Below are 17,620 nucleotides of genomic sequence, written 5' to 3' on the forward strand. Positions count from 1 at the left end.
ATACGGATACGGATACGGATACGGATACGGATACGGATACGGATACAGATACAGATACAGATACAGATACAGATACAGATATAGATATAGATATAGATATAGATATAGATATAGATATAGATATAGATATAGATATAGATATAGATTTAGCACGAATTGTCCTAAAAATGTGAGTTCCAGGTGTAGTTACAAAATGTGAGTTCCAGGTGTAGTTACAAAAGAAACAGGAACTCCAGAACTTTAAGATTTATTTCTCACTTTGCTTTCGTTGGCAACTGCTAACATTGTCAGAGTGTTAATGTCATTAAAGAGATGTCTGCCTTATTCAATGTTAATTGATTTGGCCATTATGTGAATGCTAGGCTTATCCAACTGCCTCCCAATTGTATCCAAGCATTGTTCAATAGGGTACAAACTTACTGCAGTACATGGATGGCTAAAGCAAAAGAGCGCGCACATCTCTAACTGATCTGCATGCTCAATGGTTATTCCACAGATTTTATCAGATGTTGTATTACACCCAGAGTCCGACAGCCCTTTGAGTGTAAATGTGGAACATCCACGTGTAGGATGCTACCATATATACAGGGGGTATAGGAAACTGCTGCATGCATCCTTTCAACACATGGGGTCCAGGTGGTGCATAAACCTGATCAAACATGAGAATGAGAGTGATGCACCCAAAAGAAGTGTTAACCAAACAGGAGGCATCCTAAGTGGTTTACTGTATTAACTGCAGCAACTGTGCAAGTAACTATGTAGGGGAAACAGCTAAGCAACTACAAACTAGAATGCATGAACATGAACTGGCTGTCCGGTGCAAAGAACATGGCTCTCAGTTCCATAAAATAAATTATATGCCTTTTTTCACAGATCAGGTCACCTTTTTTATTGGTCAGGTGAAAAAATGAGATTGAGATAAAAGCCCTATGAAGAACTGAAATATCCAGGGAAGAAAGATATTCCATCCACTGTTCTTCTGCTCTTACCAAATTGGCTGTAAAATTAGGAAAATCATTTAGAGAAAACAGAGTATTTTTTACACAATGAGAATTTACAGCTATTAACTGCTCTGTCAGTTATTGATCCATAAGTCACCAGCAAATGGTTTCTTTTCATTTGTGAAGGTGAAATAAAGGGATTCTGAGCAAACAAAGACTGTATGTTTGTGAAATTAAATGGCTTAACAAAATACTCTGTTAGAAATATAATCTAACAGTTGGGTTGGCAATATATAAATCATGTAACAATGCTATAACTGATTCTTTAAATCATACTGTAAAATGTGATTGGTTGCTGTTTTCCTCAATTGGCCATAAGAGGGAGCCAGAATGACTGTTAGCTCTCTGTTTGTTAGATGCTGGGCTGATCTGATCTGAGTGTTTTGGAAGCTGGCTGTTAGAAAGCAAGAAGCTATGAGGATTATAACAGTTTTAAGGACGCAATTCGGTATAAAACATCTTGGTGAGATAAATAATATCTTGGTTTAAAGATAGATAAAACTAGGGGAGGATACAAAATCTCACAAACTAAGAAGATTAACCAGCTACTCGGAATGTTTAGGATGGAACTGTGTAAACCAACTAAAACTCCAATAGGTCAGGAATCTAGCCATGATGCTGTAAAAAGCCCTGTGTTTGATAAAGGTATTTATCAATCATTGATTGGTAGCTTATCGTATCTGAGTAATTGGTCAAGGCCTGACATAGCATATAGTGTAAATCAACTAGCCAGGTTTAATGCTTAACCTACTGAAAGGCACTTACAAGCTGCTAAGAGGATATTAAGATATCTTAAGCAAACAATGTATTATGCATTGTATTTAGAACCTAAAGATGATCTGAGCTTAACTGCATATGCTGATGCAAGTTTTGCTACAGATGTGTCTACACGGAAATTAACATCAGGGTTTGTTGTATTCCTGGGAAAAGCACTAATTGGATGGCGGTCTATTAGACAAAAAACATTTAAGTCTATCAACTATGGAGGCTGAATTCTTATGTCTATCATTATTATGTACGGATTTGGTTTGCTATAACCAACTCCTACTTGATATGGGGATTGACATACAAGAGCCTATTGTTGTTCATGAAGACAATCAAGCAGCAATTCAGATGGCATCCAACCTTGTTGTAAAAACTAGGTCAAAACACCCTGATATAAGATATCTGAATGTAAGGCAAAGTGTGAATAGTAAATTAGTTTCACTGGAGTAGTGCATGTCTGAAGATAACATTTCAGACCACTTTACCAAAGCCCAAGGAACTATGAAACATAAACGTTGTTGTGAGGAATACAGATTAAGATTGTAAAATTTATATATTGTCCTATCTAAAGGGGAGAAGGTTAGGAATATAATCTAATGGTTTGGTTGGCAATATATAAATCATGTAACAATGTTATACCTGTTTCTTTAAATCATACTATAAAATGTGATTGGTTGCTGTTTTCCTCAATTGGCCATAAGAGGGAGCCAGAATGACTGTTCACTCTCTGTTTTGTTAGATGTTGGATTGATCTGATCTCAGTGTTTTGGAAGCTGGCTGTTAGAAAGTGCCATGAGCTATTGTAAGTTTTGCAACTGCTAGCAAACTTTGAGTACCGGACTGTTTGTATGTTTATGGACTATGTTATTTGGATTATCCTTTAACTGAAAGACATTGATGACTGATTGTGTATGACTTGGACTGTTTGTTGGACTCTGATACCTCTATTTCTACAAAAGTAAAAGCCTATTTAAACTGCAGTGTCTATGTATGCTGGTTTGTGTGTTCTCTAACACAACTCTCACAATGTTTCTCTGAATGCACTCGCTCTCCCAACGGGGAGCTTATCTAACATACTCTGAAGAGATGAGCTTGGGGAGTTGTTTCTTCTTTGGCTTCCAGAAAAACATGTATGATTCAATCAAATTCCCAAGTCTACAGATATGTTAATGTTCCTTCTTTCTCCATGATTACTTTAAAGATGGTAAATAATCATTTGTCTGTAATGATATGAGGTTACCTGGCCTGGGCAAATGTTATACTAGAAGTCATCCAGGGTCTTTCTTAAATCCATGATTTAATAGTTTTCCTTTTATTTGTACAGTGATAACTACTTGCAGGTCATCATACCATATGAATGTATTAGTGCCATCTGGCAACAATACTAAAACACATGCTTGTTCTTGATTCATTTCTTTAAAAGATGTCCAAAATTGCTCTTCCAGATTAACTCTGCTCCTCCAGGTCTCTGGTTCTCTATCCATACTTTTCCCTTTTGTTTCTCACTTTGTTGATTGATTTTCCCAATTTCTTTTTCTGTAGAGCTTTACTGATCCTCCTATCATTACTGTTACTTGACAAAAGTAACTAACAAGTACTGTTACTTGTTAGCGTGACAAAATAATAGAAAAGACCATTGAGTCATAAAGTTAAAATGGTATTCAGGTAATTAAGTCCAACTCCTGGATCAATACAGGAATTTCAGTTAAACAATCTCAAACTAAAGGTTTAGTTGATCTTTGCCAAATTGATTCAGTAAAGGATAGGACAGTCTTCCCTTGGTAATTAAATTAAGTATTCAACAGTTCTTCCTTTCCTTCCTTCCTTCCTTCCCTCCCTCCCTCCCTCCCTCCTTCCTTCCTTCCTTCCTTTCCTTGTTTCTTATTGAAAGCTATTGAAAGCAGGGTCATGACAAGGTGTAACTACATGCATCCTGGAAGGTATTACAATGCCAGGTTCATAATAGAAATTATGTTTATATGCTAATGTTATCTTGGCAATTTGAGGTAACTTTTCTATGTTATTGCCTGATGTGCTGCAAGTAAATCAACAATTTAGAAATTTTTCATAAAATAATTCAATAATTTTTTATAAAATTATTGAGGAACATCTAATTTGCTCCCTTTGGAATGTGAAATGTTGATAGACCAATATAAGGTATTTTAGTCAAAGGAAATCTATATAGCAAGAGGTCTTCTAAAATTTCATGAGGTAAAATAAGGACATAAATTGGTTATTTATTTTATCATTTATATTCTTTCAGTCATCATAAAGTTTTAAGCAAGATAATAACAAAAAGAATTGAAAATATTAAACTATGCATAGCCAAAGAAGCAGGCAGAGTTCAGAAATGGCTACAGCACACCTAGGTTTTTCAGCAAGTCATTGAAAGGCACAGTGAGTACACCATGCATATGTGCATGGTTTTCATTGACTACAAAAAGGCATTTGACTCAGTATTCCAGTAATCCATAATTAATGCATTGCTCAACCAAGGTGTAGACATTGCTAATATAAATTTACCACATTCAATATATGAAAAAAAACAATGGTGATGATTTGCATTAATGATCTTAAAGTGGTAACAACAATAATATCATGTATCCTTTTCACAGCCTGCCTTGAAGAAGTATTTCTCAAACTAGATTGGGCAAAAGATCGAATAAAAATCAATGGCACATATTTAAATCATGTAAGACTTTCAGCTTATGTTGTTCTCTTCTCTTAAGACCCAGAAGAGCTACAAAGACTTATAAAAGAGTTGCACAAAGCAGGAGAATCAATTGGCTTAAAAATAAACCTGAAGAAGAGCCAGGTTATGTTAAGAAATTCAACAAAAAAATGTTATGTCTAGAGAAAAATAATCATAGTAGACCACTACATATACCTTGGCCAATGGATCTCAATGGTAGGTGATACTATAAGGGAAATGGAACAGCATGTTAAATGTGGTTGGCAGAAATAACTATGAAAAGATACATGCTTGGCATTGCAAGACAAGATAGAAAGATTTGCACATGTATTAGAGAACAAATGAAAGTATATAATATTCTCAAGAGAGTAAAAGAATTGAAATGGAAATGGGTTAGTCACATAGAAAGGAGAACTCATAGGAGGGAGACCAAGGTAGTCACAGAACAGATCCAACTTGGTAAAAAGCTTCCATGAAAGAGATCTAAAACAAGATGGATTAATGACATCATCAAATATTGTGGGTGCAATTGGTAAAAGAAAGCTCAGGACCATATTGGAAACATGTGGAAGAGACCTTCATCCTGCAGTGGATAGACAATGGCTAAAATGATGGTGAAATTTATACAGACTGAACAATTACTGAATACCTACCTGCTTACTTCTATGGATTTATTTAGAAATCAACATACAGAGAAAGAAAGTCCTTTACATGCAATAAAAGACAAATTGGGCTATGCTGGTACATTGATTCATTTTGATACTGAATCTCATGAATGATCAACCAAAAAAATATGCCTAGTCAGAAGGATATATATGTGTATAGATGTATTAATCATAATAGACATGTGATCTAGTTGTAGTATTGAGCTATATTATATCATGATCACTGACCTCAATAAAATTCTACTCTACTTAAGTTTTCGTAGAAAAAACTCCACTTCAAAAATAGGTGATAAAATGTTATATTAGAAAATATGGACATGGTCTGGAATAATAACTGTAAATCAATTGTTTTGATTTAACTATATTGGCCATTACATTCTAGACATTAAGCAACCTCAAAATAGAATGAGATGCTATCATGTTTGATTAAATCTATTTATTGACATTTATTTACAGCAGAGACTCCCAATTTTGTTTCGAAGCATCTTGACTAATTTTGTAATTTTTTTCATGGAGCCCTTAGAGCAAAAGTAGTAGTTATAGTTTGAGAGTTATGGTACACAGATCAGTAGAATACAAAAGAGTTTGACATTATTGTTTTTTCCTTGAAAATGTATAATACCTCATGGTATTTATAATCTGAGACAACACAATACATAGTTTGGGCATGGACTGAAATATCACATAAATATCAATAGATCAAAGGGTTTTTTAAAAAAATAAAAGGTTTTTTAATAACGATAATCCATCAAACAATTTTATTTTAAAGACTCCTCCTGAGAAGGATAGAGTAAGAACTTTATCAATGATATAAAAAATATGGATTCATTAATTCATACCATTTTATTATGACTGGTTGAGGTTTATTTTTGCAAGCATAGCAGCTAAATATATAGATATTTGAATAAAACTTTTCAAATTAAATATGTGATTTTTTAAAAAAAATATTTCATTTATAAAAATATAAATTTAATATTATTTTAAAATATATTATTACATGATCAAATGAATATGCAAATATTTAGGGATTTATATTAAATTATTACATTGATTTTTATGATTTTGTCTGAATTTTACTTTTTATTTTAAAATTTCAATCTAATTGCTAGATATTGCTATTTTGTTTTAAGTGTTCATGTATAATGCTTTTTTTATGTTCTATTTTAAAGTTCCAATGTCAACTTAAATCCTTATTATATGGATATAAATATTTATTTCCTTTGATTTTTTAAAAATATGGTAAACCAATCTAAACTTTTATATTTTTCTCTTAAAAATTAATGGAGCTTATGCCTTCAAAATTTGATGGTGAAAGTTTTGAAAATTCTAAAGACTGGAAAAAAGAGCTTCTGGTAATCTATGGATAATGAAAACTGTGAGTTACTATTACCTATCTTAAACCAATTTTGGGTCACAGCTACTCATGTTGACATTTAGAGGAGCTAAATATGTAGATATTTGAATAAAACTTTTCAAATTAAATGTGATTTCCTGAACCTTGGGCACAGTGAAAATGCTCCCTCTGGCCCCCCGGAAGCCCTCCGGAAACCAGAACTGGATCATTCCTGAACTTCCAGTTGGCCCATTGGGTCTTCCCAGGCTCTAGAGGCTTTCCTGAATCCTGGAAAGGTAAATAAATGGCTTCTCCTGGCTCTCCAGAAGGCTTAAAATCAGCTGGCTGGCATGTGCATGCGCATCAGAGTTGATGGCTTGTGTGTCAGCAAATATGGTTCCACATGCCACCTGTGGCACACATGCCATAGGTTTGCCATTATACAACTATAGTGATAAGAAAGACCAAGAGTAGTAAAGAGCCATAAAATTATTTGGTGTCTCAGAATTTTGAAAATCTCCATAGCATCTTCTAAAGTTGGGTTGAAACTCTTTAATTCCTAACCATTGGCAAGTTTAAATTAATGGATATTGGACTAAAAACGTCTGTACAGTTTAATATGTCATGTTGATTTAGGTGAAATATTTCATAGTTTTCAGATTGTTTCAGATTGTTTCCATTTTGTTTTGTTTTCATTCCCTGTCTAGGAATAAAAAAAATATTTCAAAGGTATGGTAGAATTCTCATTTGATATTTCAAGATGAAGAATTGTGTGTTGTAATATAGTTCCTTGTGTAGGTGTGTGTCCTCCATGGCCTAGTTCATACTAGGGCCTGCAGAGCCACGCTGAATCACACAGGAGAAAACAAACTCCTAGAACTCCATAACATCCTGATATCCTGATAGTGCAGAACATAACATCCTGATAGTTCATAACAAAACATCCTGACCAGGATATGACCATATATAGACAGAACTTCCCTGAGCAGTAGATTAGAAATTGTAGTTTTACAGGCTGTCTTTAATCACATGCTATTGCTCCTCCTGCCTTTGTTCTATCCCAATAAAAGGGGCTCTCAGACCCCCAATCTGGGTCGCTCCATCTCAAGAAAGTTCGTGTCCTGTCTTTTCTCAACATTGGCCTCATGGACGACCCACGGGAACATCACATTTGGTAGCAGAGGATGGTTACTTCACATTTGGTGACCCCGACGTGATTGACATGATTGATGTGATTGACGTGACCGACGTGATAGACGTGATGCGACGTGATAGAAGTGACGTGATTTTCCTGTGTCACCAGCCTTTCACTTGGCAAAGTCTCGCAACCAGGGCCAGCCGTTAGCGAACGGAGAACCCTCCCAAATCGTGAGTATGGGCTCAGGCTTCTCGAAGGCTCAGACTGCACACCTGCAGGAGCTTCGAGATTTCCCCAAATTCTCCATTGCAATCTCTCAAGCGGCAGATCGCCTGCTTCCCATTGCAATCTCTCAAGCAGCAGTTCGCTTGCTTCCCATTCCCCCGAAAAAACAGTTCCTCTCTCTATTGGCTTACATCTATGAGAATTGTCCCATTTACCCAGAGAAGGGCTCTCTTAAAGTCTCCTTATGGCTCCAATTGGGTGTTTATTTTCATAAGGAACCTCGGGCCCCGCCAGAAGTTCTCACCACTTGGAGATTTCTTGTAAGATGCCTTCAAATTCATGAGGAAGATATGCAGGGGGCTGCTTTTAAGCCTTTGGCAACATCTCCCCCGCGCTATGAGGAGATCGCCCCTCCTGCTGGCCAGGCAATGGCCCTCTCCGAGACCCCTCCACCTCCCCCGGCCCCTCTGGACGAGAAGGTTTCTCCTCTCCCTTCCGCCCCTTCCCCCACCCCGCAAGTGTGGCGTAGCGCTCTCCAAGACGCTCTGCGCAATGCTTACAATCAAGGGGACATGGAATTGGCAGAGGATTGTTTCCCCGTTTCCTTTCAAACCAATGCGGCTGGGGGGTTGTGCCCACTCATAACTCAATCCCCCATAGAGCTCTTAAGGATCTTAAGCAAGCCGTTTCCACCTATGGGGTGCAATCCCCGTACTGCAAAGGACTGTTCCGAAACCTTTTGTCAGGGGACCCCTACGTGCTGGAGGATTGGAAACTTCTCCTCGGCATGCTTCTTACCCCCTCTCAGTTTGCCATTTGGACCTCCGAATACCTTAGAGAGATTAACAAGGCAATTGCCAAGGGTCTGTCCAACAATGTTACCGCCCCTCAGCTAAGGGGAGGGGATGGGTTTGATACGGGGCCTCTGCAGGCCACGGCCCCCTGGGAAGCCCTTGGAATTCTTTTCACAGATGTTTCACAGAGCAATTGATTTATAGGATCCGAATTGGAATGGAGAAAAATGGTTTTGTGCATGTGTAAGTTTGTGTGTGTGTGTGTTTGAGTGAGCGAGGGCTCCAGTAAGGAAACTAGAAAAGTAGGTAAATTATGGGGAAAGGTTTGGCAGTAGAGAGTACAGAGAAAGTGATGAAAGAGTGGGAGAGAGGAAGAAAGAAACAGAGTGAAAGTGACAGAAGAATGGAAAAGAGGGAAAGAGAAAGTGAAATCCCACAGCCCTTTAACCCCTGTGTTTGTTATAAAAAAGAAATCTGGTAAATGGCGTTTTTTGCATGATTTGCGGGCTGTTAATAAAATTCTCCAACCCATGGGAGCGCTGCAGTGCGGCCTCCCCAATCCAAATTTGATTCCCCAAGAATGTGATCTCATGACACTTGTCCACTATTTCTCAGACACCCGCCCTTTTTGCAGCCCTAATTACAAAAGCCCTTCCGCTCCAGTGGAAGCCTCCTTCAACAGCTTTTTTCCTATCAAAGACGCTATAACTGTCTTTGCCGATGGGAGCAAACATCAGGGAGCATGTGCCTGGCAGGAGGGTGGTACATGGCACACCCAGCTCACAGAGCCACAAAAATCTGCTCAAAGAGATGAATTGGCCGCTTCCATCTTGGCCTTTCAGTTATTTGATACAAACAACCGTTTAACTTAATTCTTGATAGTCTTTATGTGACTCAGATTATAACCTCTTTGTATGAGTCTTATCTCTCTTCTTCTATTGATTCACAACTTTTGTCTCTGTATCTCACTTTACAAGGTCTTGTCTCCTCTCGCTGTTATTTTTTCCATGTCTCCCATATCTGAAGTCATCAGCCTTTCCCTGGGCCTCTCCAGGAGGGCAATGATGTTGCTGACGCTGCGGCATCAGCCCCCACCCCATGTCAATATTTGTTCTGCTATCACACCTTGGGATAGCCACTCTTACTTTCACCAGAATAATAAAGCGCTCATAAAACAATTTGGCCTTACGTCGGCGGAGGCATCAGCAATTATTCAACAATGCCCTACCTGTAGCCAGCAGGCAAACCCTCTCCCTATGGGGGTAAACCCCAGGGGGACAGAGTGTTGCCAAATTTGGCAAATGCATGTTACCCAATATCCATCCTTTGCTCCTTGAAAGTATCTACATGTAATCATAGATACTGGCTTCTTGTTTGCTACCCCACAAAGGGGTGAAGCCACCAAACATGTTATTAATCATTGTATTCGGACCTTTGCATCGCTGGGACGCCCAAAAGAATTAAAAACAGACAATGGCCCCGCTCACACAGGTGCAGCCTTTGCTGCCTTTTGTAACCAATGGGGCATTGTGCATAAATTTGGCATTCCTTATAACAGCCAGGTTCAGGCGTTGGCTGAGCGCGCCAACCAGACATTAAAACATGCCCTGGACAGATATATTGGCAATAGGGGAAAATGCCCCCTGGCCTCCCAGCAGTGCAACACACCGGCAGCCCACCATCCTCGGCAGCGACTCATCATTTTGCAGCCCCACCTACTGCAGACACCTCCTGTCCACCTGTCTACTATCGCTACTTGCCTCACTTGACATGGCGAGGACCTGCTGACCTGATTACCTGGGAAAGGAATTATGCTGCAATCCAACTAAAAGACAAAGTTCTTTGGACTCCAGGACGGCATGTAAGACCATATTTGCCAAAACCACCTATACAACCACCTACACAAACACAGAAGCAGCCTGACCATGACCAACCAGCAGGAACCACAGCTTGAGGCTGTCTCTGTCTCTGACCTGGAAAACAGAGCAGAGCACCCTCTACCCTCCACTCCCCCGACCGGCTACCCCATCTTTCGCCGCAGGTCCCCCTACTATGTGTTTGGTTGAATGCTACCTATTGTCATTATTTGAACCAGTCCGAACAAATTGAAACCAGTGTGGACAAATTACATGATACCGTTCAAACAGTTGGACAAACACATAAGGCCTCGGACTCCTGGTGGGATTGGATGACCTCTTGGTTACCAAATTTTAACTGGTTGGGAAATGTTTCCAAGACCATTATAACCCTTGTTGCTTTGCTGATACTGTTATGTTGCTGTATTCAATGTGTACCCTCTTTAGTAACTATGTGTAAGAATATACTCTCTAGCTTGGCTCCACAGAAGAATATTCACATTGTCAACCACATGGAGTTCCTTGTGTAGGTGTGTGTCCTCCATGGCCTAGTTCATACTAGGGCCTGCAGAGCCACGCTGAATCACACAGGAGAAAACAAACTCCTAGAACTCCATAACATCCTGATATCCTGATAGTGCAGAACATAACATCCTGATAGTTCATAACAAAACATCCTGACCAGGATATGACCATATATAGACAGAACTTCCCTGAGCAGTAGATTAGAAATTGTAGTTTTACAGGCTGTCTTTAATCACATGCTATTGCTCCTCCTGCCTTTGTTCTATCCCAATAAAAGGGGCTCTCAGACCCCCAATCTGGGTCGCTCCATCTCGAGAAAGTTCGTGTCCTGTCTTTTCTCAACATTGGCCTCATGGACGACCCACGGGAACATCACATTTGGTAGCAGAGGATAGTTACTTCACAATTGTGATTTATAAATTACAGATGATCCATCTGAATTCAGAAAGTAAAGTCAATTCCAAACATGCAGTGAACATTAGACATTTAAGAAACATCCTGAAAGAAGACAATCCAAAATAATTTTTGTACTATTGTCAAGAAAACCAAGTGGATAAGTCAAGTTAATTTGAAGGAGAATTTTAATTTATACCTTAAGGAAATAATGATAATCAATATGGAAAGCCAATTAAAAGCATCCTAACATAAGATCAGAATTGATTTGACCTACAAGTTGTTTGGCAAATAACTTCGATGATAATGATATTAATAAATAGACATGAAACTTTTCTTAACTGAATATTGCTTTGTTTCTCTTGCTTGATTTATAATATCTCCCACTGCAGGAATTTCAATAGACTAAAAATAGTTTGAGACGCTTGGCAGAACTCCCAGAATTTCTTGCAAACTGACATTTTAGTACCCAACTAATTTATCAGGAGATAAGAACCTAATTATGAAAGAAATTTCTCTTTAACTCATCTAGAGCAACTGATTTCATATGCTTTGAATTATTAGAAGGTGGAAGGTTTTTTCAATATCAAACATTTAGAACCTTTAGTTTTTTACTGGTTACTTCGGTGTTGAAGTAATTAAATACAAATGATTGATTTACAGCATGAGAAAGAACTTAAGCATGGACTTAAGTTTAGCAAACATTGTTTATCATTGCCACAGATGTAGAATAGTTGAAGTTATTGTTTCCAAAATCTTCATTCAAAAATTATCTATTGAGAATGAGATACCAGGGTCCAGATTTTTTTTTCACTCTCTGCCCTATCTGGATCTCAAAGATAACTAAATTCTGCTGTGCTTTTGGTAATTAACACAGAAAGTAAATCATAGACTTTTATTTTGAAGCAATTTCAAATATATATCTAGAGAATTAGGTGTGCATAATCATTGAATGATTAAGTATGTTCATATACTGCATGAAAGGAAAACTAAGAAAGATTTTAGGACCATTTAAAACAAAAATTTGGATTTAAAGATACAAAACACATATCTTTGGGATGGAACATGAATGGAACATCACCGAGATCCCACCTAGGAATCTAAGCAGTTCAGAGGTAAATCTTTACATATTCATCATATTCTGTGTTATGTATTCAAAGCAGAATATATTTTATTTATATAATCTGAGTTTTATGAGGATATAAATATTTAATTGAAAGTTAATATGCAGACAGACAATAGTTGTATAACATATAACTATTATTTTTGTCATAACTGAAGAGTAGCATATTCTTTGTAAATAAAAGTACTCTGTGAACAGTTTTACTTAATTCAATAAATGTATCACTTACTTTAATGAACTTTTATAAAAGTAGATTTCCTAGGTATTGTAAAGTAAAAACATGCAAAATAAAAATCCAGAACATAACATTAGTATGCTACAAGCAAAGAAACAAAATCAACTATTAAATGGTATAAATTCATAGAATATTTATTATTCCTTCTGCAGACAGGCAGTTGTTTTATTTCAGTCACTGACTAACAAAACAAACATCCTCACCTTTGTAATTTTAAGGGTTTAAAAAAGAAATGGAGTTGAGAAAAATTATACAAAGAGTAAGTAATATTTCTCACTGGCATAATTCACACTTCTCAAAAATAGTCTGGAATTCATGAAATATCTTCCCTGAATTCACATGCAAATTAAGAACAGAACTTTTAATACATTGGGTTTTTTTTTTAAATGAAGCTATTATCTTAAGGATAGCTTGTAAATTTTTTGAAATCTGTAATGATAAGGAGATTTCTCAAATTCTAAATATGTAAGTCAAATTTTGATTTCTTTTTAAGTGAAGAGGTAGTCTAAACAAATAAGTTCATTCATTTCCCTTTTAAGACAAAAATTAGAAAAGATAAATCTCTCCTTCCCCAAATTTTGGAAGACTTGGAATGGTTAAAATAGCATTTTGTGTTCTAATGATAAATTAATATGTCTGTATTACTTAGTATTTGGCACATATTTATAGGAAATTGCAGTATTGTTATTCAGGTGCAAAAAGTTAGAAGTTAGAACCTGGTGAGATGAGTATGTAATGCAGTACCCTTCTACATATCATACAAAATTGTCAGAAGCAGAGCTGTTGCTCTAGGCTAGAGGAACATCAAGGAGAGAAGATACTTTCCATCTAAGTCCCAAATTTGATGAGAATCCTTTCTTTTTCCCTTAAAATAAAGAATTGCACATCTTGTGGACAATGCTGCATCTAGCTTTGTCTTAAAGTGGGAAAAAATAGAGCCTGATATAGAATCAGAATCTGAGGATAAAATCTGTTTTATATAATAAAATATCTGATTGTGTGTGTGTGTGTGTGTGTGTGTGTGTGTTGTGTGTGTGTGTGTGTTTGTTGAGAAGGAGAAACAGCCATAAAAGGATATATGTTTCAAATTCTGTAGAGAAAATTAATATATTCTTCTCTTTATCTTAAAATAATCTTTTAATGAGACTGATTGGCAGCAAAAGGGCAAAAGAAAATATATTCTTAAATGAAGCAAATTTAATTTATAAAATTAACTGATGCATAATAAAAACCATTAGGAAGAAGCTTTTGAAAGAAGATCAAACACATCAATTTCATAAAAATCCAAAGGATATCTGTCATAATTCTTTACAAATCCATAAACAAAAATAGATAAATTGGGGGCGGGTTGTTTGATTTTTTTAGGGCAGTGAATAGCTGTGAAGATAATGATATTGGATAGACTGGAATTAATTTCAGTGCGTATGGAACACGAAACAAGCAAGATTTCAGTATTGGTGTGCTTCAAAGAAAAGTAGAATAAAGAAAAGGTGTTGTTTTTTTAATGAAGAAGGATCAGTGATGAAAGGGGTATCTATGTTTTGTCCAGCTCCTTCTCTCCCTATGTAACCCTCTCTAATTTTCACCTTTTAGGATTCTAGAATCTGGATCTATATCAACAGTTTCAAATATGCAATTGTGATTATATTGTAACAAATTTGTACAAAGAAATGTCTCTTGTGAGATTTGTATTTGTGTGCTGGAGGATAGAAGGAGAAAAAGAAACAGTTGCTTTCATAGTTGATGAAAAGAGGTGTAATAAAGAAGTAGCAAGTGATTTCATTCCTTTACAATTTTTGGAACTGTTGATTATATAAGTTAATGTTTTAAAATGGGAGGAATGAACAAGTTTTAACTAACTTGTTTTGTAACACATTAAATAACAGCCACATAAATATCTGACCCTATAAATATTTAATTTATGAAAAAAAAACTTTCCAGATAAAGCTAATGGCTAAGAACTATACAGTTGTACAGTTGTATAAGTTGTAAAAGGGTTCACAATTAATTATTTCCATTTAGTATAAGGCTGATTGTGACAGGGGAATTGAACTTTTTTATTTGAAGCTGAGGTTATAGTTTAACTTTAAAGGTAACTTAGTCTTCAAAGAATAGTTCTAATCTTTGGGAAAGAAGGGAGGCATAGTACTCCCACTACTCTATTTGTTATAGTCACTAACTCTGAGCCAAGTTGCCTTCTTTAAATTCAAAATTTTCAAGAAAATAGATGAGAAATTCTGATGATTTATTTATTTTGCAGAAACAAATGCTATCCTCAACTGAACAAAAATTTCCTGCAAAACACAAAAATATATTTGCAGAACTCATGCTGAAAAAATCCAAAGGATGTGACACACATGATCACCCTCACTTACCAATTTGTTGCCTGAATTCTCTGACTCATTCTGGTTGGCAGGCCTCTAAAAAAAATTCCCAATGTATCTTTGTAAAAAGAGGATCTATTAAAAAATGAATTAAAATAAATTCTAGGCTATTCAGATATATGATATCCAATCTTCATTATTTAATGGAAACAACTGAGAATAATATACTAAACGTTCAAAACATTTTCAGAGAAAATATTAGAGCCTGGAGTTAAGGAGAAAAGGAAGAATGGAGATTTGGCCACCAAGATTAATATCATTTTTCATTTTTATTTCAGAATTACTCTACTTTTCACCAACAAGAACAAAATCAATCAACTACTACAGAATTTATCCTTCTGGGATTTGGCAATCTCCTTGAACTGCGAATAATCCTCTTCATATTATTTCTTCCTGTTTATACTTTATCCATTGCTGGAAATCTTCTAATTGTTTCACTGGTTGTGACTGACCAGCATCTTCATACCTCCATGTATTTCTTCCTTGTTAATTTGTCTTGCTTAGAGACCTGTTACATTTCAACTATCCTGCCCAGGATGCTAGCTAGTTTTATAAGTGGAGATCAATCTATATCAGTGTATGGATGCATCATACAATACTATTTTTTTGGATTTTTTGCAGCCACTGAATGCTACCTTTTAGCAATGATGTCTTATGATAGATATGTGGCAATATGTAAACCACTACATTACACCATTCTCATGAATGGTAGGCTCTGCCTCCAACTGGCCCTCACATCTTGGATGAGTGGCCTCTTGACCAACACTATCATAACCTCTTTTCTGCTGGAACTTACCTTCTGTGGACCCAATGAAGTTGATCATTTTTTTTGTGATATATATCCAGTAGCAAACATTTCATGTAGCAATACACACTTAGTAAAGCTTGCTACATTTATTTTAGGCATTATGGGGACAGGGCCACCCTTTCTCATAACAGTGGCCTCATATATCTGTATTCTTCATAATGTCTTGCAAATCAATTCTAAAACAGCTCAACAGAAAGCCTTTTCCACATGTTCATCCCATCTGATTGTAGTGACACTTTTCTATGGGTCAATATTTCTTGTCTATATAGTTCCAGAAATGGAAACATTAAAAGAGCTACACAAAATCTTTTCTATATTCTATACTGTCCTGACTCCCATGCTCAACCCTCTTATCTATAGCTTGAGAAACAGAGAAGTGAAGGAAGCCCTCTTCAGAGTAATTAGAAAATGTGGCAACAAAATTTCATAATCTCTTATGTAGTGCTATGAATGTTATGTGCAGATCAGGATATTCAGAAATTATTTTTTTCTGCTTTCTAAATAAAATTATCCTGATCCACATCTATTCTTCAATTATGATTAGATTGTGTGTGTGTGTGTGTGTGTGTGTGTGTGTATGTGTAAATACATATTTAAATAATGGAGTTTTTTAAAGAAGCACTCAAGTGAGTTTCTGCTGTTAAATTTTCATTTTATTGCAGAAATGTAACAATGTAAGTCTGCAAAGTGGTATAATTCAGAGATCCATTTTTCATTCTTTATCAGCAAAAAATTATGGTAAGTTTGCTACTCCCCCAAAATATATTCAAATGTTAGTGTTCTATTTTTGCAGAATCAGGAAGTTCAGGGACAACCTTAATGAGTGGTCTCCAAATTGTATGTCTAATATAAAATAAAGCACTATAGTTCTCTATTTCTCCTCCCACTTCCATTGCATTTCCTTTTTTGCTGAATTTTATGTTCTCTGTGTTTCCCAACATTTGCATACATTCCTCGTATCCCTGACCATTTTCTGGTAGATATGGAAGTCATAGCTCAGCACATCTAAGCATACCAGATGGAGAAAATATCTTAGGAATATTTCATCAAAAGCCTCCAAATTCAAATGTAATAAAATCCAATACCTCTTATTTGCATATTAGATTATTCATGATTGTAAATACTTTGAAATGCAAAGTATACTCTTCCAATATTGATAACTGGAAGTTTTTAAGAAGAGATTGAATAGTTATTTATTCAGAACAGTATAGTGTCTCATTTTTGAGCAGGGGGTTGGACTAGAAGACTTCTAAACTCCATTTCAATTTTGTTTTCTGTATTCTGAAAATACATTTTTTTTCCAGAGGCATATTATCCATATACTACTAAACTCTTGGCATGGGACTAGGGCAACAATTTTGAACCAAAAGTGAAAGTGTCCAAAATCTGGAACCCATGATTCCTGAGGGAATGAAATTGGTGAAATTGTGCCTGCTTCAGCACTATTAGTTACTGAAATGGGCTGCTGCTACTGCAGTCACATGATCATCATTTTCAATGTTCTGGGAGATTTTTCCCAATCAGTCTCACAATCCCTCACTCTCTACTCTACCCCTAACAGCTACTTACTTCCTTGGAGGAAGGAAAAGGAGAAGGGAAAGGAAAATCAGAAAGGGAAGAGAGGGAGGAAGGAGATTTCTGGTACTTCCTCCCATATTTCCATAAGGGAACACAAGATGGAAG

At 36.3% G+C, this 17,620-nt stretch overlaps 1 protein-coding gene across 1 annotated transcript; it reads left to right on the plus strand.

Annotated features, from left to right (window-relative positions):
- The first annotated feature begins 1,555 nt into the window (after window positions 1–1,555).
- On the plus strand, window positions 1,556–16,367 carry LOC116521298 (olfactory receptor 10A7-like). Its single transcript, XM_032235984.1, has 3 exons — window positions 1,556–1,646; window positions 4,496–4,581; window positions 15,408–16,367. Exons 1-3 carry the CDS (start codon window positions 1,556–1,558, stop codon window positions 16,365–16,367), a joined length of 1,137 nt encoding a protein of 378 aa, XP_032091875.1.
- Window positions 16,368–17,620: the final 1,253 nt, after the last annotated feature.

Source organism: Thamnophis elegans, chromosome Z (assembly GCF_009769535.1).
Source record: "Thamnophis elegans isolate rThaEle1 chromosome Z, rThaEle1.pri, whole genome shotgun sequence".
NCBI lineage: Eukaryota > Metazoa > Chordata > Lepidosauria > Squamata > Colubridae > Thamnophis > Thamnophis elegans.